This window comes from Ammospiza nelsoni, chromosome 5 (genome assembly GCF_027579445.1).
Source record: "Ammospiza nelsoni isolate bAmmNel1 chromosome 5, bAmmNel1.pri, whole genome shotgun sequence".
NCBI lineage: Eukaryota > Metazoa > Chordata > Aves > Passeriformes > Passerellidae > Ammospiza > Ammospiza nelsoni.
The window spans coordinates 14,145,105-14,168,016 of NC_080637.1; the positions used below are offsets into that span (position 1 = coordinate 14,145,105).

The following is a 22,912-nucleotide window of genomic DNA, read 5'->3' on the forward strand; positions in this document are numbered from 1 at the left end:
TCCTTCCTTCCTTCCTTCCTTCCCTCCCTCCCTGCCCTTGGACAGGTGTGATAGTAAAGGCAAAGTGTATTTCAGTAAGCTATAGCCAAGATTTTAGGAGCTGATAGGTCTCCAGTGAAAGCTATACAGGAAAGCTGAGCAGGATACACAAAGCTGTGCTCATCCCTCTGGCTTTTCTTAGATGCAGACAAAGGGATCTGGCATTCCCTATAGCTGCACAACGTTGTTTTGCTTTGTGTCTGTCCTGCACAGGTGGACACCAGCCCAGGCACAGCTCTCTGCTACCCCATGGATCCCATAGGCCCCAGGAGGCTGCTCATGGAGGCTGCAGTGGGTATCTGGGTATTTCTGCAGAAAATGAACACTACTGACTCTGAGCAAGCAAGCAGGGCTGGAGGAACCAGGCAGGTACCCAGGGCAGGCCCTGGGAGGTGTATTGTGGTGTGTTGTTCTGATGCACTCTAGGCAATCCCTAAATGCAGCACACACTTGGATTTGAGCTGCTCTAAAGCTGCACAGGCTCCTCTCCCAGAGAGGTTTGTTGAGCCACCATGGGCTGTCAGGTCCTGGCTGGACCATCCCAGGCTCCTGGGATGGCTGACAAAAGAGGCCTGGGCTGTCCCCAGGTCATCCTGCTCCTCCTGTGACTTTACCCAGCCAGTGCACAGATCCCACTTCTCCTCTGGGGCTGCGTTTTCTGCTGCAAATATTCCCAACACATTCTCTACCTAATGACATTATTTTTCATCATTAGGTATTGCAGTAGAAACAAGGATTTGGCCAGAAGCAGGTCCTGTTTAAAGCTAAAAGGAGGAGATCCCAAGTGGAGAAAGAAGATTCTCTCTAACACTGCAATTCAGAGCATTTTGCTGGCTGGTAGTAAAAAGGGAATGAAACTGGGTTGGTGTTTTTTCTTTTGTTATTTTATTTTTCCAGGTCTGTTGAATAAAGCAAACCATCATAATGCAATGTTAATTCCTCCAAGGCATTAGTACAATACTGAATTTGGTTTTGAAAACTCAAATAATATATAACTACCAGGTAATTAACTATGTGGTTTAAAAACTAGTTGTTTCATTGATCTCAAAATATTGATCATCGCAGGTCACCAATGAGCAAGACCACATGTAGCAGTGATGCCACAGGACTGGGATCTCTTTGCCACAATTCTTTTGCTCAGTGGTGACCTAGACAATGACATAAACCTTCCATTGATAAAGTCAGGGCTAATAAAGAGGGGCAAAGACAGGTTATTGTTATGACTTGCCTGATCACAGTCCCACAACATCCACTGGCAGGTAGCCAAATGCCAACTTACACAACTCCAGAGACAGACATGCAGTGTCTTGGCAAGGAGCAATTCAGAGCCAGAGCTGGGAGTAACCACAGATTATCATTTCAGCTTAAGCTGCCAGTCAGCTGGTGGCTGAAAGGCTGCTTACACAACCCTTTGATGTATGAAATGAAGTTATCAGAAAGAAGCAGAGCAAGCATGATCCAGGTACACAGAGTTTGTGAAAGATCATAGTCCATGAACAATCACTAATAGAATGTCCTTAGTATTTATGGATGTTTCCTTCTATAGTTAGAATATATACACATCTGTAAACATCTGTCTATTCACATATATAAAGATTTGCATCCTTGTGTGTAGAAACTGTACATATGTGTATGTGATCCCTATACAATGAGTGTTATATAAAATATCAACTGCCAGGGCTCACTTGATGCTCAACAAACAGGACAGAGGCACCCACATTGGAACTACTGCTTCCAATACATCCTTGTTTCAAGTATAGAGGTGACCAGGTTTATACATCTATCTTTTTGGGACATGAAGATGATGCCTGTGGTTTTCAAACAAATGGCTCTTCACTCAAAAATGTTCTGGAATCTGGTTTAATCCTGAGTCCCTTGCTGAAGAGAATTCGTTTTAGAGTCCAAGGATGAGCCCTGTGCAAACTAGGATGTCGCAGACATTTCTTCACAGAAATCCTTTCTTTCGGATTTCTGCGTCTTCTGGAGGCCAGAGGCCTCAGAAGACAAGGTAAACTATTATTATCAGATGCTGTGGAATGAAACAGGGACACCTTGATTGGCTCATTTTCTATGTTTATAATTAAGGGCCAATCACCAGTGCAAGCTAGGGGACTGAGTCCTTGAACACAACTTTGTTATAGATTCTTTCTATCGAGTCCTAGCCTAGCCTAGCTGCTCTGCAAACCTCTCTCTATATTCTATTAGTATAGTTATAATGTATTCTATATAATATATAATAAATCCAGCCTTCTGATTCAAGAAACAAGATTCACCATCTCTCTCTCACCAGCTGCGACCCACTCAGGCGCAGTAATACTAGGATATCTCTGCCTCTAGCCCACAGTGCTTGGAGGGGCTGTCTCTGTTTTTATGTCCAGCTTTCCTGCTCATGCAAGTCCCTGAGAGGCATCATCAGGTGAAGCCTCCCATAAGTTGGTCTGTCCCTTGATAATTGTCCCTTTTTAAATTCAAACCTGAAGAACAGATTTGTCCCAATGGCTCAGTGCTTTTCTTATCCCAAGGTCCCCCACTGCAGAATCCTGTGCCATTCACCATCAAGCACTGTCCTGCAAAAGGAAAAAGACAGCATGAGAACAAGAATCCATTTCACAAAATTCCCTGAGCTGTCTGGAGTTGGATTTTCCAATTTTTCAAAAGACTTTTGATCTTGTGGACAAAGGCACAGTAAGACTAAGGGAGAAATTACAGTAGAAAGAATGAATTTAAGCTCCTGGGGGAGATTCTGATTGATAAATGCAAGAGGAAGTTACCTTCTTTGAAGTCCTTTGAAGGAGTCAATAGATGTGTGGATATAACCTTCTTTAATTTAAAAAAGGCATCCAACAAGATTTATTATAAAGTTTTCAAGGAAGCTAAGAAGTTTTGAGACACGAGGAGAGGTCCTTACATGTTCACAACATTGATCAAAGAAAATAATAGGAAGTTACTCAACTTTCTCAGAGAGTGAAACTCCACTTGGTGATCTGTGCTGGAGCTCCTGCTGCTTTTCATGTTAAACAATGTAGAGAAGGGTGGGTAAGGAGGTGACAGCTTGCTGGAGGTGCTGAGTCATGCACAGCAATAAAGGTGGGAGCTGATTGTGAAGAATTGCAAAAGGACTTTATGAAACACTGTGAATGCAAATTAAAATAGGACATGAAGTTTGGCATAAACCAATGTGCACAGGAGAAAATAATACTAACCTTGCAAAAAGTGACATCCTGTGATTCATCTACTACCTCTTAAATAGAAAGTCCTGGTGTTATAAAAATAGCTTAATAAAAATGTCAGTACAGAGTGCAGAAGCACTAATACCAAAGCAAACCAAACCAAACCCTGGCAAGTCAAATGCCAGGCAAGAACAGAGTGTGACACAGAGATTTATGCCATCGTAGGAAAATTACACATGGGTGATTGATGGTAGTGGGATTTCCCAAATTCCATGTGTGTTAAGAGAATAGTGGATAGAGAAAGCCATTTGGGAAAGAACCAGAGGCCTTGGCTGACTTGCCTCAATTGCCTTGTCTCTGCTGTGATGTTATAGCAACCACTGACAGCACTTGTGTCTAATCAATTGATTTGGGTAGGAATTATTATTTACAATCATACCACAAGCCCCAAAGTCACTCCCTCCTCTTGTGCTGGGTTACAGCACACCACATGTGTGTATATGGGTTCTTGTCTCAAAATGCCTTTGGGCAGGACTCTGTTGTAACAGAGAAGAAAAGACTGAAACTCTTCCCAGGTCTTGCCTAATCCACAATGGGCTGTGAAAGACAGACCAGGGATTAACCATGTGTGCTCTCTCCAAAGATAAGAGCCATGGGAAGTCTGCACAGCTACAGCCAGGGCTGGACCTGAATTAGGCTCAGCAAACCCAGCTTTGGTGGTCGGGATGGCAGTGGGACAGGTTATTTCATGTAGTGTTGGACTTTCCCAGCAGACACAAGACCCAGGATTGTGGTCTCCATGAACTCAAGAACTTTATCTTGCTACTCCATGTGCCAGTGCAGCCCCTGTCTGATGGGATAACCTATGGCTAACCCACATGGGACATGGGTGAGACTGGACTGTCAAGAAGCACCTGCAGAAACCAAGCTAAAGTGCTTGAGTATCCAGCAGTGATTCATTAATGACTATTAAAGTTCTAAATATATGTTTTCATGTAAAAGTATAGGGCTTTTACATGGAAACTAATTTTCAGGAGAATATATCCTTATTTTTGCCAGATTCATGTCTGTTAACATTTTCATAGTCACAACTTCGACACAAAAGGTAACAAAGGGTCACCTCTCTCTGATCTTAATGCATGAATCTACTTGCTTTAATTTGAAGGTGTCATGATTGCAAAACCTTGTACAGAGGTGAAATAATTCTTGTTATCTTCTGGAGATTTACAGTGGCAATAAAAACAAATAATGGTCCTCAAGCAGCAGTGCTGGAGGTGAGGCTGCAAAACCCTCAGTGTGGGGGAGGAACAGGAGCTTTGTGAAGTTTGTCACTGGCACTTGGTCTAAGTAGATGCAAGATACAAAGCTTGAAAAATGGATTAAGGTTAGAGTGGGGCACATGAACAGACCACTGCTTTGTAATCACAGGGGCCTGGCAACATTTTGTTTTGGTTGAACAGACTCAATGTTTTCACAGCAGATTACAGGACAGACTTGAACCTGCTCAGCTGAGGCAGAAAGGGCAGGGAGGCTCCCCCACTAGAGGGAGATTAGTTGTCATGCTCTGAGTGACCTTTCTGTGACTTACAGACATATCTCTACCTAAAGCCATCTCACACAGATTATCCTCTTAAATTGCTGGGCTATGTCATCCTTCTGACACATCCAACAACGAGCTGCAATTCCTCATGCTTAAAATAGGGTGACACCTTTTGGAATAGGGAAAACTTCCTTGAAAGGGAAGAGCACACCAGCCTTGTTCTTTACCAGGAAGCTGAGGAAAGCATGTCCCAAAGGCTGAAGAACAGCTCATTTCTTCTCCTGTTTGCAGGCAAGGGAATTAAGCTTGAGGTTGAAGTTCTCCCCTTTACCTTACAAGAGATAAAGTTGAGTCCATGCAGTTTGTTTGACATGTGTACTACTTATAGAAATATTTTGATGATGAGTACTCAGACATTATAAAACAAGTTTCCTAGCAGAGATGATTTGGAAGCTTTAAATAGCTACATTAATAACCAAAATTAATGACAAAGAAGTAAAAATGTCCAGCCCTCAGAACCTTCCCTGCATCCATTATCTACCCACTTGAATTTCTTAAGCACTGTAATTATATGAAGATGCTGAAGCCATTTTCAGCAATTTATAATTACCTGGCTATATGCAGTATGATTACTTGACATGAGCATTGGATCAACTACCAAGAATCAGATCCTCAGATCTAACAAGTTATCAATGAAGCATAAATATATATACTAAAAATTAGAGTATGCTCATGCAAATTTATCTAGTGATCCTGTGAAATATCTTGGATTGATTTCTATATGAACTGCTGGGAAAAAAAGGAGCTATACAACCCAAATTTACTGATTTTTTTTTCCAATGGTAAAATTTGCCGTTGAACAGAGAAGAGTTGAGTAAGAGGGAAGTAAAAACCTTGCTAGGGGCACAATGGCTCCTTATCTGTCCTTAAAAGACCTCTGCTCCAGCCAGAAGCAGAAGAGAAAACTGCCATTCTGATGCCAGGAAACCTCACCATAACTTGAAAATTCTAGAAGTTCTGTTCAAAAAGCAATTAGGAGTACTCATGCAAAGATTAGCAAGAAAATTATATGGAACAAAATATGTTACTTGAGAAGAATCCTGCTGACTTCACTCCTGTATCTTCTGGATTGCTCTGGATTGTATTACACCAGACATCAGGGTACCTTTCAACAAAATATGGTGCCACAGTAAGTACTTTTTGGAAATACTCTATTGCTAAGTGCTTTTCAGGCCTTTGGATTAATTAAAACCAACTGTCTTTCTGTGAAGGGGGTTTTAAAATCATTCCCAAGATCAGCTGTGCTGCTAGTAAAACAGGAAACCCCCCCAAGAACATAACATTCATGGTTAGCAACTGGGATTTAGTAGGCATGACTTTACAAAGCATCTCTAATCTCATTATTTCCTTATCACCTGGTAATTTAGAAGGCATGTGGTTCTCCACATAAGGCCACATTCATCAGGTTTAAGAGGATGATCTCTCACTCAGATGTTTACAAATCTGATGGAGATGTGCACCTACAGGACCCTGATGGGACCCTCATGCAGAGATGCAATTACCATCACACCAATGCAGCCTCACAGCCCCTGCCTCAAGCAGCTCAGCTCAGTTACAATTTTAATTGTTATAGTAGGATTATATATAGGAGGACATAAATAATGCAGCTCTTCCTGTGAATCCCTTGCCTTCTGCACAGGCCAAGGCCTGGAATTTCCCTGCAGCTGACCTGGGAGCCACCACCACCCGCTCAGGGCTGACAGGAGTGAGGAGATGGCAGTGCTGGAGCTCCTGGGCTTTAACTCCATGCAAAGGAGGCAGAGGAGCCCTGGCACTTGGGCTGTGCATGCTCTCTGTAAATCCTGGAACAGAACCTTTAAATTCAAGCATTATTGTGGGCTGTAAGAGCCCCTTTGTACAGCACAGCAAGAGCTGCAGGGAGCAGCAACAAATGGCGACAGCATCACAGGAGGTGCCTTATCTGTCCCGACTGACACATCCCTGCTGGTACCATACCTGCTGCAACTTGAAGTCATGCAGGAGTTAAAGTGTAACTTCTGGTTACAGAAATCCTGTCCAAAGGACCCTCTCTGCTACAGAGCTGAGGTTATTTTTGACAGTACTGCAGCAAACTGAAGGATGCAACACTGATGGTTAATTTGCCTTTAGACAAGCATTCTAGTGATTTTAAAGCTGAAATAATGAAACTTCATTTGAGAAAGGATTATGTCAAATATAGAGGATAATCTCTTATATCAAATTCAAAGCCAAGTGCTTTACTTTTCAACACAGACAAAATGAAGCATGGATGTACTGACACACACACAAAAAAAAAAAAAAAAGGAAAAAACCCAGAAACCAAACCAAATCCCCAAAACCACACACATACCCACACCCCAAACAAGAAAAAAAGAGCTGTTTGCTTTCTCTTCCCTAGAGCTGAGCTGGCTGCAAATGTAAGCCCAGCTGTCTGTGAGGAGCTGAGCATCTCTCCTTAAAGGAATGCAGCACCAGCACAGCCCTGCTCTGGCCTGGCTTTGGCAACAAAGAGCACAGGATGACATCTCTGGTGCCCAGCATCAGAACTTGAAGACACAGTCAGATGGCTCTGATTTTCACTGCCAGAACTAAACTTTATTTCCATGTGTATTACATACTGGTATTTGATGCCAAGTACATTAAAATTACTTTAACAGAGGATTTAAGTGAGGAATTCTTCACTAAACAAGAAGGAATGTAAAAACCTATAAGAAAAGAACTGTTTTAAGCTTTGTTTTGATTTTGGCAAACCAAACAGTTTAAGTACTCTTCTTTTCTCTCCTCAGATCTTTCAAAGTACCAAAAAAGTATCTTTTTTTTTTTTATAATCATGCAGCTGAAGAAAAAAAATAGTTTTACAAAATCCATTTCTTACGCTAAATATGGTTACAAATCAGAGTATTAAACACAAAATACCCAATTCCTATTTTTAAATACAAATACTGTATTATATTATGAAATGGGGATAATTAAAATATATCAATGACTACAAATCTAGTAATTTAAAGCAAACAAACATGCTGTTTGCTTTCATGTGGAAGAATTAGGATATTGTATGGTTCAAGCACTGCAGTAATTTCTGTCAACTCCTTGATGCCCAGAATGTCAAACTGCCAAACACAAAGAGACAAGTGTTCAGGTCTGAATAGCACCAGGTGTTTTTCTTTCCCCCCCTCCCCTTTTAAAGTTATTAACATTTAATAAAATGAGTGACATTACAACTTTCTCAAAGTGACATGCACAAGTAGAGAATTTGCTTTGAGTTTCCAACTAAATAAGCTGAAAAGTTTTAGACAATACTGAACAATTACAATGTATTTCATGGAACACATGAAGACAGTGCTTCCACAGTATATCCTCAGTTCTCAAGTACAAAAATATCAGTTACGGGTAGTCAATAGTTATCAAAATTTTTATTGGTACAGAATGAAAGCAGCATTTACTTTATTGTTTTTTAAACCATACATCATAAAATTCCCTAGTACACATGTGGAGGAGTGAAATAGGCTCTGTACTATTTACCTGCTACTGATCCTAAGGCCAGATTCAAAATCTTTCTGGGCCAAAACCAAACAATATAATTAATAGCTAAGGGAAGGCAGTTCCTCAGTGTGAAAGGTCAGCATTTAGTTTTACTAAAACACTATTCTTGAAACAATACATCACTTAAATGTATAATTACATACACTACAAGTGAAAAACAGGTTTTATTAACAAGAACTATTGAGACTGGGCATAAACATCTTAACCACAAACCCTGGAAATATTATGAATGCCTTGATGTGGCCCTTTTTGGTGAGAGAGTAAGAACAATGAAGTATGGCTTTTCAATCTTCCTTTAAAAGCATGTTTTATAAAATTTTGTAGGCTTAAATTATCTTAGGCCTTCCTTAACATTTTCCAGTAACACCATCTACTAATTAGAAGCATTAATTACATCAGTATATTAAGCAATTGGCTGATAGCTGATCACCAGCAGAACAGGAACTGTTTGCTTTTGCTGTTGTATTTTTGTCTTTAAGGGAGGTACTTTTCTAGTGAGAGCCATCCTACAGTACTATCAAATATTTCAGAGGTTACTACATAGCTTCTCAAATAAAATCCTCAACAGTTTCATTTTCCAGCAGATACTTATATCAAGCATATGCAGAGAGCAAATACAATCATGTGCAGACAGTTCAAATGTATCTCTCAAACAAATTGTTTTACAGTTACCCTCTGCAAAATAAAAGCCCCTCCTCACCCCAAACAGATGGGTGAGAAGGGGAAACAGGTCTGCCATTCATGTAGGAGTTTGGCTAGCATAGTTTTATTAAAGTTGTTAACAAAAATAGTTAAACATTTTTACAATTTAACATCCAGTCTGACAAAAGGCAAATCAATGAAAAAAATACAAAAAAGTAAAAAAGTGCACTACCCAGTCCAGTATTTTGCTTTAAATTCATGTCACTTACAGTATATGAAAAATAAACCCAGAAGTGTAATTACTTTAAAATACACCGCTTCCGTATCTCAGTATTTTACACATATATTCTATAGTGGAAGAGGAGATCTCTTAAAAACTTTACTCTTAAAATATTGAGGTGCATATACCAAGTGGGATAGACTTGGCAAGTTAAGTTGCAGTAGAGAATCCTTTCAAATTTGGCATTTCACTTACACACCTTACTGTGCCAGCAAGGTCAGTAATACCTAAACCTTCTAGAAAGAACAGTAATTTTGTTTAATGCAGATTTACTAATACAGACAACTACAAGAAATGGTGAGGTCAGCAACTCTATGGGATCTTAAGGAGATACGAGTCCTGATTTAGTTGTCAAATGGAACAATGTCACAACAAACTTTTAAGGCCATGTTTTATTTGCTGATTAATGGACAAAAGGCAATGGATTCCCCCCCCACTGAATATTTTCTTGAAAGTCTGTGCTCATAAAAATTATGAAAAGTTGGAAAGACTTAATTATTGAAACTTTAAATATATTTTACACAATCTTGTTTGTACAAAAATACAAGTTAAATATAAACATAAAGCAATCATGATAATTTTATGTAAATCCATTTTGTGATATTCTGTTATATATAAAAAAGTTTCGCAGCTCTGTCTCATTTGTGAAAAGATCAATACCAGATTGAATCACTACTGGCAAAGGGCCCTAAAAAGCACACTTCAGCATTAAATATGTTTTACAAGGTAAGTACCATTTCCTGATTTCATCTTCTAAAGACTGGCAAAAGATAGGGCAGTATGTCCATAAACCAACAAATAATTTGGCTACAATGTCATAAAACACAAACACACAAATCTGTACAATAAACCAGTAGCTATGCAGTACGAACTAGTTACACACACATACACAGACATGGAATGGAACTCAGTGAGATGCTGATTGTAATTCACTGTTCTTCAGCCTGGCATTCTGTCTGACTTCATCAAATGAATATGACTTCGTTACCTTTCCATTCTTAAATACTGTGTGAAGCAGGTCCTGCAAGAAACACCGCTGTTTTAGCAAGAGTGATTTGGCAAACAGGTTACACAAACTCCAAAGCAAGCACACAAACCCAGCCTGATAAGGCTGGAACTTTAGACTGTCAAGGTACTAAATCTTTACAGCTTTTCCTGACACCTTTCACTAATGTTTACACAGAAGAAAGGGCTTGGGTCATCCTGTGCACAGACAGCAGCTTTGTGCTCCCTGGTCTCTTGAGTGTGGTATCTGTACCTGGCCAAAGCAAAATACACACTAAATACACATTGCTAGAGCAGTTTGTAAGAAAGGTGACACACAACCAAATACAAGCCAATTATAGAGGTTTAAATGCAGTATTTTTTAACTCTAGGAAAAAATTAAATCTTTCTTCACTGTGCCTTTTATTCATATATTTTGTAAAACAGCATATCAGGACAGGCTGGCACACAGCACACACTGCAAGGGCAACAAGCACAGCTGGCAACAAAAGTCAGCACAGCAGCAACACTGAGCAGTCCCTGCACTGGGTGACCTACTGCAAGGACCTGTGGCTTTAGAGAAATGGGCACACAGAAGGGGACATTTCCCTGTCATTTCCAGGGAGCCCCAGAGCTGGCACCACACCAACGACCCTCTCTAATTTCCTGGGACCAAAACATTTTAATTATCATTTCACCTGACAAAAATGAAGGGACAACATATTGCCTAATTTCAGAGCCCAAGTCTTGCAGTTTGTGTTGAAGAGATTTCTCACCATTAGGTCCTTCCCTCTCTACATATATATCAATGTTCATAATTAACATATGTAAAGGAATATGTGCATAGAAAAAAGTTACAAATTTATATAAGATCTTTGTGCCCAGAGCATATCTTCAGTGTGTGTAAGTCAGGTTTTCTTCATCTTGAGATTTTTCAGAGATCCAAGTTTTAGGCTTACAGTTATGTAAAGCAGTGTGCCTGGTAAGTACCCTCTGCCTAGTAGTACAAAAACAGCTTCTGTATACCAGAAAACTTTCAACTTCTAAAAGCAGAAGTGCAATTTGACAGCTTATTTTCAGTCCTCTTAACTTGGGAAGAGACTCAACATGTAATTTAGTGATTCACTATTGGACACTGAAACACAAGACATATCAAACTGAAAGCCTGAGACTGGCATAAAGTTTGTACTTATTTCATGGAAACAGCATTCCATTTTACAATTGTAAAGAATTCACAGGGAAACCGAATTCCTGAATCTTTAAAAACTGTGGAATTACTCTGCGTACAGAGCATTAATTCCTGAAGGAACTATTTTAAAAACATCTCAGTGGGGAAGTAGAAACACATTTTAATTACAGCTGTAACTAAAGTTACACTCTTGCTAAAGCAGTTACAGCTGTTCCATCTTCACCAAGGGTCACTACTCAAATTGTGCAATATTGGCCAAACAAAACTACCTGGCCAGTATATATTAGGCAACATTGAGATTTTAGTTTTGAGGATAAGTGGTAATGTTCTCATGTTTCTGAAGACAAAAAAAAAAACCCCAAAGATTTGTAATTGTAAAGCCTGCATTCTACTGTCATTCTAACATTCTGCTGTTACCAAATTTGGTACTGAGGTCATTTTAAGGTAATAAAATGGGAATTGAACAAAATGACAGATCAGAAATAAATTCCGAAATTAAGCTATAACCTGCTTTTTCTCAGTGTATTTTTGCATGAAGATGTTGAAAATTCCTACCTGTCCATACTCTTCAAGATCCCCCTTGCCTTCCTCCAGTGTCACATACTCCCCAGCTGGTGTCCTATGCAACGACAGCCGTCCTTTCTTTGACCTTTTGTTGGGATCGGCTACAGGATCTTTGAAGACATTTATCTAAAATGAAGAGGATTTTTTTAGGAGGAAAGGGCTTTGTGGGACCTAATGCAGATGCTGGTAATGTAACAGGAAATGTCAAACAGGTTTTCAAATGGGGAGGCCTCTCCAGAAAGCAGAGGGGTAGAAGCTGTGCACAGACATACCCCAAGGCCGTTGGTCACCACGTAACTACATTTGAAGGAACAGTTTAAGAGGTCTCTGGTTAGTTTCTGCAACAAAGCTCCACCAGATCCAAAGGCAATATTCTCAATACTCCATTTATTCTTCTTCATTCCCTCCACAATCTAATAAAAAAAAAAAAGAAAATTATGATGGAGTACACTTTTAGGCCATGCCATTTTCCCATAAAAATATACTACTTAAGCAAGATGCTTTTACAGACAATTAAGCCAACTAACATTCAGTTTCCAGAAGATGTATGCAATAATTTGGTCAATGCTTGGGACACTGTTTGCATTTTTATTTACAGCTCCAGTGTGGAACTGGAAAGCTTTTGTTGTAGCACAATTACCAGGCCAGCACATATTCTTCCCAAACTAAGGTGGCACAGTGATGCAATGCCCAGAAAAACAGAGCTCTAAAGAAAATAAAAAACTCCATGGGAGTATTTCAGAGCCTTCCAATTTCTCAGAATTATGGAAAGACCTGGAAGCAGAGGCTGTATCCTGAAACAATGCAGCCATCATGCTCTACTCCAGAAAGTTACTCCCTCTCTGACCAATGACTTGAACAGAGCAATTCTCTTGAAAATCTCATTGAACTTGCTGATCTTACTCTAGACAAAGATGGGAAATGAAAACACATCAAACTGCCCACAGAGTTTGCTTTGCCACCTTCTCCAGCAGGTACAGATCAATGTGATCTGCACTCTGTCAAGAGTGGGGGTAAAAGTTACTGTACATTCCCCTCCACCCTGATTCTACCCTGACAAATGTGACATCCTCTAGCCTGGAGTAATGGGTGCTCATTTAGTCATGCTCATAAAGGGCCAACATTTGTTTCCCTGACCTGTTACTCTTATGACAGCCTGAAATGATGGCTATAGCCCCAGAACAGGAGTTCAAACTCTCTTCTTCTAACATTTTACTATCAAAAACAGGTGAGAAGACCAGAGTGGGTGAGACAGCAAAGGACCATCCATCTAGAAACACAGGAAGGTGAGAAGCAGAATGGAAGAACATATTCTATGGGGGAAAATGCAGAGTTTCAAAATTCAGCATAGTCAGAAATCTGGTAATATTTTGGACAATCTTAGAGTCTGCATCAAGAAGAAATTCCAGAGTAACACTGAACAGGACTGCTTCAGGAGCTACTGATGTCAAGCTGCTTTTTTAAAAGACAGCAAAGGCTCATCAGAGGGGAGAAAAAATGGAAAACACAATTCCAATTTCAGACTGTAACAAACTGGTATTGTAAACAAAAGAGCACACCAGTATTTTGTTTATGCACTCAGTCACATGCAGACTCTTCACAGACACTCTCAGACTGAATGCCAACAGGACACGTGGACAGCAGAGCCATCACCTTCCCAGGACATGCTGGGAACACCTTCCCACTACCCTCCTGTCACAGATTTCCCCAGGAGAAATCTTATCAGTGAGTTTCCACCATTCCAATGGTACCAACTCACTCAGCCTCACTCGGCAAGTCAAGCAAAATTCATCTCAAGCTCTACCTCCATGACTTCTAAGAGAAGTTCTCTTCTTAAGAGAACCCTTTGAAAGCTTTGCATCCTGAACAAATGCCCTCTTAAATACATGACAGTCCTGTGGATTTTAGTAGTAGACATCATACACTCTCAGTGACCAAGAGCAAAAGGAATCTTTATTTTCAGGTAATTAGACTCTCCTGGAAGAAGTTAAAAGAGGCACTCAGGGAAGATAAACAATTGCAATTAATTAAATTCTCCTTTAAGTACCTCAAAGTAACTAAAGCTGACAAAGGACAGGTAAGAAATGGTATTTTATATACCTTCTACTTGAGAACAATGCCCAGTGGAGCCATAAGAAATTATATTTAACTGGGTCTGGATATGGACTCTACTTATCTGTGCTGTCTTTTAAAGAGTAAATACAGGTGAACTCCCCATGGTTCTGTCCAGACCCTGAGCAAGCCAGAAGCCACGTGAGCTGCTGGCCAAGCCTGAGCCAGTGTGCCCTGCCCACCTCACTGTGCAGTTGTAAAGGCAGGAATGATACTGAGCTCACCTGAACACACCTGCAAGATAACAACTACCTGTACAAACAACATCCTACACCAAGGCACGTGGTGCTGAGGCTCCATGCTAATTGATACCTGCAGGTCAACAGATGTTAGTGCAACAACAGCAGAGCTGGGCTGTGGCTGCTTAACCCTCGTGCCTGGGTGAGAAGAAATGTGAATCCCCTTGCAGCTCCTGTTCCTGCTCTCATTTACAGATGGTTTGTTCACCTCATGCTACAGGCACAACTCCTCACTTACTCTGGGTGAAGAACTGGCTTCTAGCTTTCTACTCCCTCAAGGGACTTCCTTACTCTGTCTGGATTTCCCTTCCCCTCCTCACCAGACAAAGATCAATCTAAGCTGAAAGCCAGCTCTGACTGTACCAGTGATCCACAGCCAAGGCCCAGATATTCTTATTACTTCCTTAGTTATGGAGAAGAAATGGCAAACAGCAGTGGTAGTAGGGAAGAAGAAAAGGGACAGATCTGAAACAACTGAAGGCTTCCCCAAAGGAAAACAACACAGAAGAATTTTTTGCTTCACACTTTCAAACCTATACAGGAAGAACAATTCAGGTGTCAAGGTTTTCACAAGCTTCCTCTGACCATTATGAGCATGACTAATACATGAACTGTGACTCCAGATTAGAGGATTAATTTTGTATAAATTTTAAAGACATCTGGAAATTGAATGTTCAAAGAAAATCCTTTGAAAGTGTGGAGTTAGCAGATTGGAATGATTTTAAAAAGTGAAAATGCAAAGAAAGCCAAAAAAGTTTCCTTACCTGTTCTACCAGCATCCCCTATTAAAACAAAGAATTTTAAAATCCAGTTTATACTCTGAGTTGTTTTCTACATTGTTGTTTCAGCTACTTTGGATAGCTAAATCAGACTATTGGTCATTACCCATTTTAGACTTCCCTACTGTACCCATTACTTTTCATCTGATCTGTAACAATAAATCATGCCTAGAATTGAAAGCTACAAGAGGGGGGAAAAAAGATGGCCACAGTGATACATTTGTATTTGCTCATGTAAACTCCTTTTGCAAAAGAATCAATTATACTTCAGTGTTGGTTTGGTTTTGGTGGGTTGTTTTATTTTGGGTTTTGGTTGTTGTTTTAGGGATTTTTTAAAATGTTATGCTATTATACAATCTTCTAAAAGTCAGCATGGTAAAACCTGGGGTTTGCTGACATAAAAGGATGAAGATATTCATAATATTTAAATAAAACCAAAATTAGGTTGCAATATCATGGTCATTTTGCTCCAACCTAATTTGCTACTGTCAAATAAAAAAATGTCACTTTCCTTCCTGCCCACTTCTCCCAGCTCAAAACAAGGTTGTCTTCTTCTGTATAGTGCTGGTGAGTATTGGCCCCTTTCTGGGGTACAATTTAATTCACTAAACCACAAAAGTGATCCCCTTTTGGCTGAGTTGGTTTGCTGCTACACGTGGGGTCTAAATTGCTTTAAAGACTAGTGGTTCAATGACATGAGGCACAGCAAGATTTGAGTCAGGAAGAAATGAGAAGATGCCACTGGGCAGCAGTGACCTGTGTGCTCTGTATGTCTTGGGGAACTGGATCTTCTGCTCTCTTATTGCATGTTACAGGTAGGTGTTTCATAATCAATTACAGCTTCATAAAGAAAATATATCAACAGGCAGATCACCTGAACAAAGGATTGCTTATTCTCCTCCCATTCTCTCCCATTAGCTGTTGCAATTGTTTTATTGCTGTATTTAGAACTTAGAGAGCAGAGCATTTTTCACTCTAGTGCAAACATTTAAAAATACTTGCTTTAATATTTAATTAGAATTGATGCCATAGGACATCCTTGAATTTTGTCCAGTATAACTTAGAAAAAGCAACCAGGGTTCCTTACAAGAAAGAATAGTCCAGTTTCTGTCCTCTCACAACTCATGAAAATCTCAGCCATAACATACTTGCCTAAGACAGCCATGAGCCCTGTTAGTTTGTTGTTCAGAACAAGCAGAAATGCTTTTCTTCTGTGTGGGTTTTGCTCTCTTTGACAGTGTCTTCCCCTGTTATCTAATGATTACACTCTGTTTCCAGCTATTAACCCCTCATGATTGTGTTATGTCAAGCATATTAGCATAGTTGTACATTCTCAAAAAGCCACATGGGACAAAAAAATAGAATAGAATTTACTTTAAAGGCCATTGGAGGGGGAAGAAAACCTGCAGAGCATGACTGCACTCCAGCTGGTCTATCAGATTACAATCTCAGTATTAACTGCTCTCTAGGGATCCCAGTGACAAATCTCAGTTCTGTCATTGAGGTTCACATTATGTGCCCACATTAGACATGCAGATGGCTTCAGACTAACTAAAACCCAAAACTGAACTCTTGCTCATAATTTTGAGAAGCAGCAAAAGTCAGCTTTGTTGAGAAAAACCTAAAGATGTGTCAGTCTAGAAAGCTAAGACAAATGTCAATAAATTCAAGTAAAATTAATCTTAATTCCACTTATTTCTGGTTTTGAACTCTAATACAGCTGAAGATGAAAGACTCAGGACAAACCAGACAAAGTCAAATCCTCTTCCTCTTCCATGCCCTTTGTCATCTGTAGTTACTGCAGTCTACACCTTTATAGCCATATTGTATTGCCTGGTATCTACCTCTACTCAATAGTGGTGAATTTATGACTTCTTTCAAGCATGCAGAATTTACTAAATAATTTATGTCTCAGTAAAATTGCAATTTTGACTCAGACTATAGCCTAACCTTTTACACATATTTCCAGGCTTCTCAACTAATCCTTAGTCCACTAGTTGCTCAATCAAGGAATTTGCTTTCCTTACCCTAGGTTTTAAAAAGTTTCCTTCAAAACTACACCTTCAATATGTGAGGATAAGCAGACTTCAGATACATAACTAATGAGCCAAAGCAGTTAATTACTGCTGCAGCACAGTGATCATGCAGTGTGCCTTAGACATCAATGAAATGACCAAACACTGCCACATTCTGATCTGAATGAGACCTGACAAGCATGATGAAAGCAAACAAAAGGAGAGACAGTGGAAAGAGAAGGCTTACAACAGGGGGATTAGAAAATGCCTTTTAGGGGGTTTTATGCATCTTAATAATTTCCTGTGGAGTATTAATGAATTTGTTTTATGCATTATGATATCACTGCCAGTGTCTGGAATGAAGGGCAGGGGTGGGGTCAGCAGTCTCTGCTGCAACCTCTGACTAGTTGTAACAGAGTCCAGATTAAATATCAACCTTATCAGTGTCACCCTGACACATGAATAGGATCTCCTACCTCTTGCAATGTGTTGATATCCACCCCATCCCCTTGAATAACTCTGAGATATGGCGGCAACAACTTATAGCCTTTTGAATTCTCTGTAATGGGAAACCTCTTCCCCAAGATCTCCAACACCTATTGAAAAGTGGAAAGAAGATAGTTCAAAATTAAAATAAAAATCTGCCATTCCAATAAAGAAAGAAATTTCCACACTTGAGTCATGCTTTTTCTAAAAAATTAATTTAAGTACATCAATATACCCACAAAAACATGCTCTAAATCTATCCACACACACACAAAAAGCATGCCAGCCATTGTGGTGCAAGCCCTTAAAGCAGTCACAGACAATATGGTCTTTAAGAAGTTGCACCCAAGAGCTAATCAGAACCATGCTTCCACCCTTTCTCCTTTTGCCTTCCCTTAAGACGGTGGATGAGAGTTTCAGTTTTTTATGATTTCGTAAGCCACAAATAGTTTAAATGAAACACTTCAGCTAGGAGATTTTCTTATCAGCTCTGATAAAGATAATTCAGAGTTCCTATTTGTGATATGCCACTTACCCCAAAGAGAAAAAAAAAGTGTTGAATCTCTATAGATCTAATTTGATAGAGTACCAATGTAACTAACAACTGCCCCAAACTTGTTACTTGGACAGTGCTGACAGTTACTCAAATTCAGAGGTATCAACAGCTTTTATTATGAAAATGAAACAATCATTATGCTTTCTAAAGAGCAATAAGGCAAGAAACATTTTTCAGTGTGGATTCTGCCACTGACTTAAATGCACATCTTATTAAAGAGAGAAGAGGGCTACACATGTATTTATAGCACAAAATAGTGAATTACATTAAGATGGCATGCCAAGATACCTAAACTTAGCAGTAAGAATTGTTATTGACCTGGCATTAACTAGCACTGAAGTGGTTTCCCATTGCATTTGTTAAGTGATAAAAGCTTCTCTTTATAAAAGCATTCCAACATCACTACATCAGCAGAACTGGTAGCTTGCAAAAAGCTTCAAGAACCACATGCAAGAATGGGATTGATGAAAAACAGGAAATTATTTGGACTGCAAAAGAGTGTCCATATATATATACTGAGGTGAAGTAAACATTTACATATTTCATAGGTCCCAATCAGCCAGCAAATACATGCAATGAATACCAAGTTAGAGCCTTATACATTTGCTAGCCAGTCATTACAAAAACCCAAACAATTGCCCTCCCAGTCTTGTACAGAAACGGCTTCAAGAAAGGATTACCTTTAGAACAGTGTCAAGGGGATTCCCAGAATCTGGTCTAATAATAAGTGGTGCCTCTGGACTTCGGGCTTCAATTATATGCCTTAGGTCATCACCCCATATTTTTTCACAAGCATTGTAAATGTCATAGCTGTCACTAACCACAGATACAGGCACTGAAGAAAACTGTGTTACTATATGTTCAAAAGCATCTTTTTCATGATCTTTTCCCCAAGCTGTTATGGTACTGCAAAGGTAATTGAAAAACTCACATTAGAATTGCATTTACATGTTATTCTGTATTTCCTACCAGCAACAGTTCAGGGCAATGATAAGCAGTATGATTACATGACAGCAGAAACTATGTGCTTATCAGCTCTGTGTTGCATGGATTATAAATACACCATATACTAAATCAACAGACTTCATTCAGACAGTTAGGGAACCACAGAGGCAAGAACAGAACATCTGCTCTGACAACTTCATGCTACAAAACGAGAAATTGAGAATGAAGCACCTCACCATGTGTTAGAAAAATCTAAAGAAGGAAACAGAATTTATTGTCTTTTTTAACAGCGATATAAAACAAATATTCTCATTTATACAAACAGTCCTCCAGAGGAATCTGAGAACATTACCCTTGGTACAAGGCCACAGGAGAGCACATAAACCAGAGCTGCTGAGAGCAGTAGTAAATTACTGAATGCAGTTGATCTGCAGTAGCTGCTCAGACCAGCTGACATAATTGACTTCAGTAACTTATGTGCAAAGACCTAAAAATGCTCTCATGCACAACATAAGAGTCAGTGGGCATTGAATTTTTACCTTAAAATTCCAGCATTATCTGCTGTGTGGCCAAGTCTCAGATCATGACAGCAGGGAGACAGACAAACTTTATTTCACAGAGGCTGGTGCAGTCTCAGAAGAGCCCTATGACATGCCAGGGCAAGCACCATGCTCACAACACCACCCTGTATTGGAGGTTGTGGAACAGTAAAACAATTCTGTAAAAATTTGGGCCTCTTGTATGAGACCCTTTTTGTATTAACTTGGAGAGGGTGACTGCAGTCACATTTGGTGGTGCAAACTTTAGGCAGGGCAGTTTAAGCTCTCTGGTCTAATGCCACCACTTTAATATCCTGGGCAAAAGACACTTGATCTTGACTCCATGTGTTTCTTACTTTCCTTACAAAAAATGTTATAGTAGTTTTGCTCTTCAGAAATTTCAGACAAAAACTGTCACATCAATTGGTCAGGCAGGAGTTCTAGAGCAGCACTACAGCAATGGTACAAAAGTTTTATGAAGCAGTGCTGCTTTAAAGGTGCTCACTACCCTACAAGGGCTATTCATGTAAGCCTTTCTTGCAACCCTAAGTGAATAACAACTATTTAAAAGCAATAGTAAATATTTAACTGGGTTTCATGCTCACTGTGAAACACACAACCAACCTTGTTTTATATTCTCATTTCAGTGCGTAGACATGCAACTGAAATTCAAGGATTCGCATTCACTCCCAACCTTGTACAGGACATGGATTTGAAAAAAAGTAAGAGCTCTCTCTGAAATGTTTGAGATCAGTTTCCTTACACTTAAAAGCTCATTCACCATTCTTAGTGATACAGCAAGGATTTACCATTACAAGTTACACTGATGGGAAGCTTGAGAGCAACTGCCTCTTCTAGAGGGAGAACACGAACAGTGAGAGTCCAGAACTGCAACTCAGAGTTTGTCAATTTATGATTTTATATTTAAAACAAAATTTGACGTTCATAATTTGAATCCTCAGTATCTGTGGACTATAAACATTCAAGCTTATTCTAAAGAGACATTGATAAGAAAGAGTTAAAAACATTTAAAATATATTTATAGCTAAGAGCAACCATGCTACTTATGTTCCCCTAGAACATAGAGAGGCACCAGTACAGAACTGCAGCTTCTACAGCTGGATCAGTCATGGCTAATACTGTATGTATTTTTGGATTCAAAGAGGGGTAAGAAAATAATTACATTTTGTTAAGCTATTCTTAGAAAGGTTTAGACTAGTATCTTACCTGTGTTCAGCAGCTGGAACAGAATATCCTGGAACTGGATCTTTTGTACCATAGTACTTTTTAATTAATGCAATTCCTGCTACAGTGTCTGTTCCTTTGAAGTTCACCAAGTGAGCTGAAGCTCCTATTCCTGCAGTCTGAAGAGGATTCAACTGTGAGTTTCCATGCCAGATACAGAAGGCTCCAGTCATCACCCAGCACTAGTTTGTAACAGCAAGACTGACTCAATTCCCACTTCACCAATATTCCCTTCATTCACTTACACTGGGAAGACAGAAAACCTCTCCCAGTCCAGTGCTCACAGTTCAGACATTGTACCCAAACCCTCCACACTTAGCCCACACACAGTGCTCTGTGCATTCACAATTTCAGGGCAGAACAGGCTCACAGAGGTTAACAGGCATCTACAATTCGTCATAGCTAGGAACAATCAGACTTTTCCAATTGTCAGACAAGCAGTTTTACCTCTTGTGAAGAAACTCCTCTGTAGCCAAAGTCATGCAGTTTATATTCCAGTCCTTCCAAGCTGCCTGAAGTCTCCAGCAAATATTTGGCCAAAATCTTTTTCTGCTCTCTAGAGTTTGTAGCCACTGTGATTGGGTACCACGACTGCACAAGAATTGTCTAAAACAAAATCCATCATATTAGTTGCATATTTGTTTAGAGCTTGACAATGCCCAGCTGGCATTTATTCAGGCACAAAAAGGTCTATTTATTTTCATTCCCTGTTCAGAAAGTACTGATGCCTCCAACAGTTTGCTTTAGGGCTTAAGTAATTAGCCTTTACAAGGTAGGCAAGGCATTGACCTTCTCAGGAGTTATCACTAGCAAACCACAGACACACAGCTCCCCCATCCTCCTTTTTTATGGATAAAAGTACTGCTGTGAACTTCCTGTACAATTATTATGATCCCTTGCCAGGTGGGGGAAAAAGGTCTGTGTAAGATGACTACAGAGAAGAATTAAAATAGAAAATGAAAGTTGCCAGAGATTTCCCATAAAGCAATACAGGATTAAGCCTTTAATTAAAGTGCATTATTATTTACTTAGAAAAAAGGTGTAAAATTTCCAAAACTTACCTCAATCCAATTTGTGAGCCAGTAGCACTCTGGATCTGTGTTTTCTACTGTGAAAAGAACATTTCCTCTGGGAATTACAGAGCCCTCAGGAACAGCCTTTATTTCTATGGGAAGATGGCCATCATATTTCTGTGTAAGGAACAGTAATGTTGTTAGACAACAGGAAAGGTGAGGACCTACAGCTCTTTTATTTAACTGCAATGGATAAAAGGCTATGAATGAATAAAAGCTTTCTTCTTAATTTCTTTAAACTCTAAAAATAAACCCACTAGTCCAAATAAATTAAAAAATCCTTATTTATCAAAAAAGGACAAAAATCATGTAACTTAAAACCAAGTCTCTTTATCAAAACAAACTATGGTTATCAGTTGTATTCCTTGAGCAAATTGTGCCAGAAAAGCCTAAGCATTCTTTAAAAATAACTAAGTTCTACCCAAAGAATGAGAAATACTTATTATTCATTTTCTTCAATGCTTTGACATGTAGCAAGCTAAAAAAATTTTAGCTACTATTCATATTTTTTAAAAATTCACTAGTTTTGCTTAGTATGAATGTCTGCTTTGTTCATTTATTACAGCAGGATCCATTTAATAACTATTTTAGAGAATATTTTCATCTTAATTACTTAAACTTCTTAAACATGAAGTCTTACACTGGAGTGTCACTCCTTTGTCAGTCTTTTATCCCCAAAGCACTAAACATTGTGTAAAATATATCTTTTGAAAAAGAGTAACCTGCAAATAGCAACTCCAGAAGACTAATTGTAACTTTCTGAAAGAGCTCTGCAAGCTGTACTGGTAATACTGAAAATGTTTTGGATGGTAATATATTTTGACAGAAAGTTTCCCATGAGATATCCTGTTAAAGGCAACAAAAATTGCATCAATTCAGAGAAATTACAGATTCATAAGTAGCACCAAAACATATTCTCCAGTACTTAACAGA

At 39.3% G+C, this 22,912-nt stretch overlaps 1 protein-coding gene across 2 annotated transcripts in view; it reads right to left on the reverse strand.

The window, feature by feature from the left end:
• Window positions 1-7,361: 7,361 nt before the first annotated feature.
• The window catches only part of NAMPT (nicotinamide phosphoribosyltransferase), a 31,180-nt gene continuing 15,629 nt past the window's right edge, over window positions 7,362-22,912 (reverse strand). Inside the window, exons 4-12 of one of the 2 annotated variants that reach the window (XM_059471787.1) lie at window positions 21,968-22,096; window positions 21,354-21,512; window positions 20,889-21,025; window positions 18,858-19,083; window positions 17,612-17,731; window positions 15,106-15,123; window positions 12,263-12,403; window positions 11,982-12,116; window positions 7,362-10,274 (exon numbers count right to left, since the gene is read on the reverse strand). In XM_059471787.1, the coding sequence (XP_059327770.1) occupies window positions 10,161-10,274; window positions 11,982-12,116; window positions 12,263-12,403; window positions 15,106-15,123; window positions 17,612-17,731; window positions 18,858-19,083; window positions 20,889-21,025; window positions 21,354-21,512; window positions 21,968-22,096 (1,179 nt within the window). In that variant the 3' untranslated portion in view covers window positions 7,362-10,160. The remainder of the gene's footprint in view (window positions 10,275-11,981; window positions 12,117-12,262; window positions 12,404-15,105; window positions 15,124-17,611; window positions 17,732-18,857; window positions 19,084-20,888; window positions 21,026-21,353; window positions 21,513-21,967; window positions 22,097-22,912) is intronic. The other variant, XM_059471788.1, reaches the window with a different exon arrangement.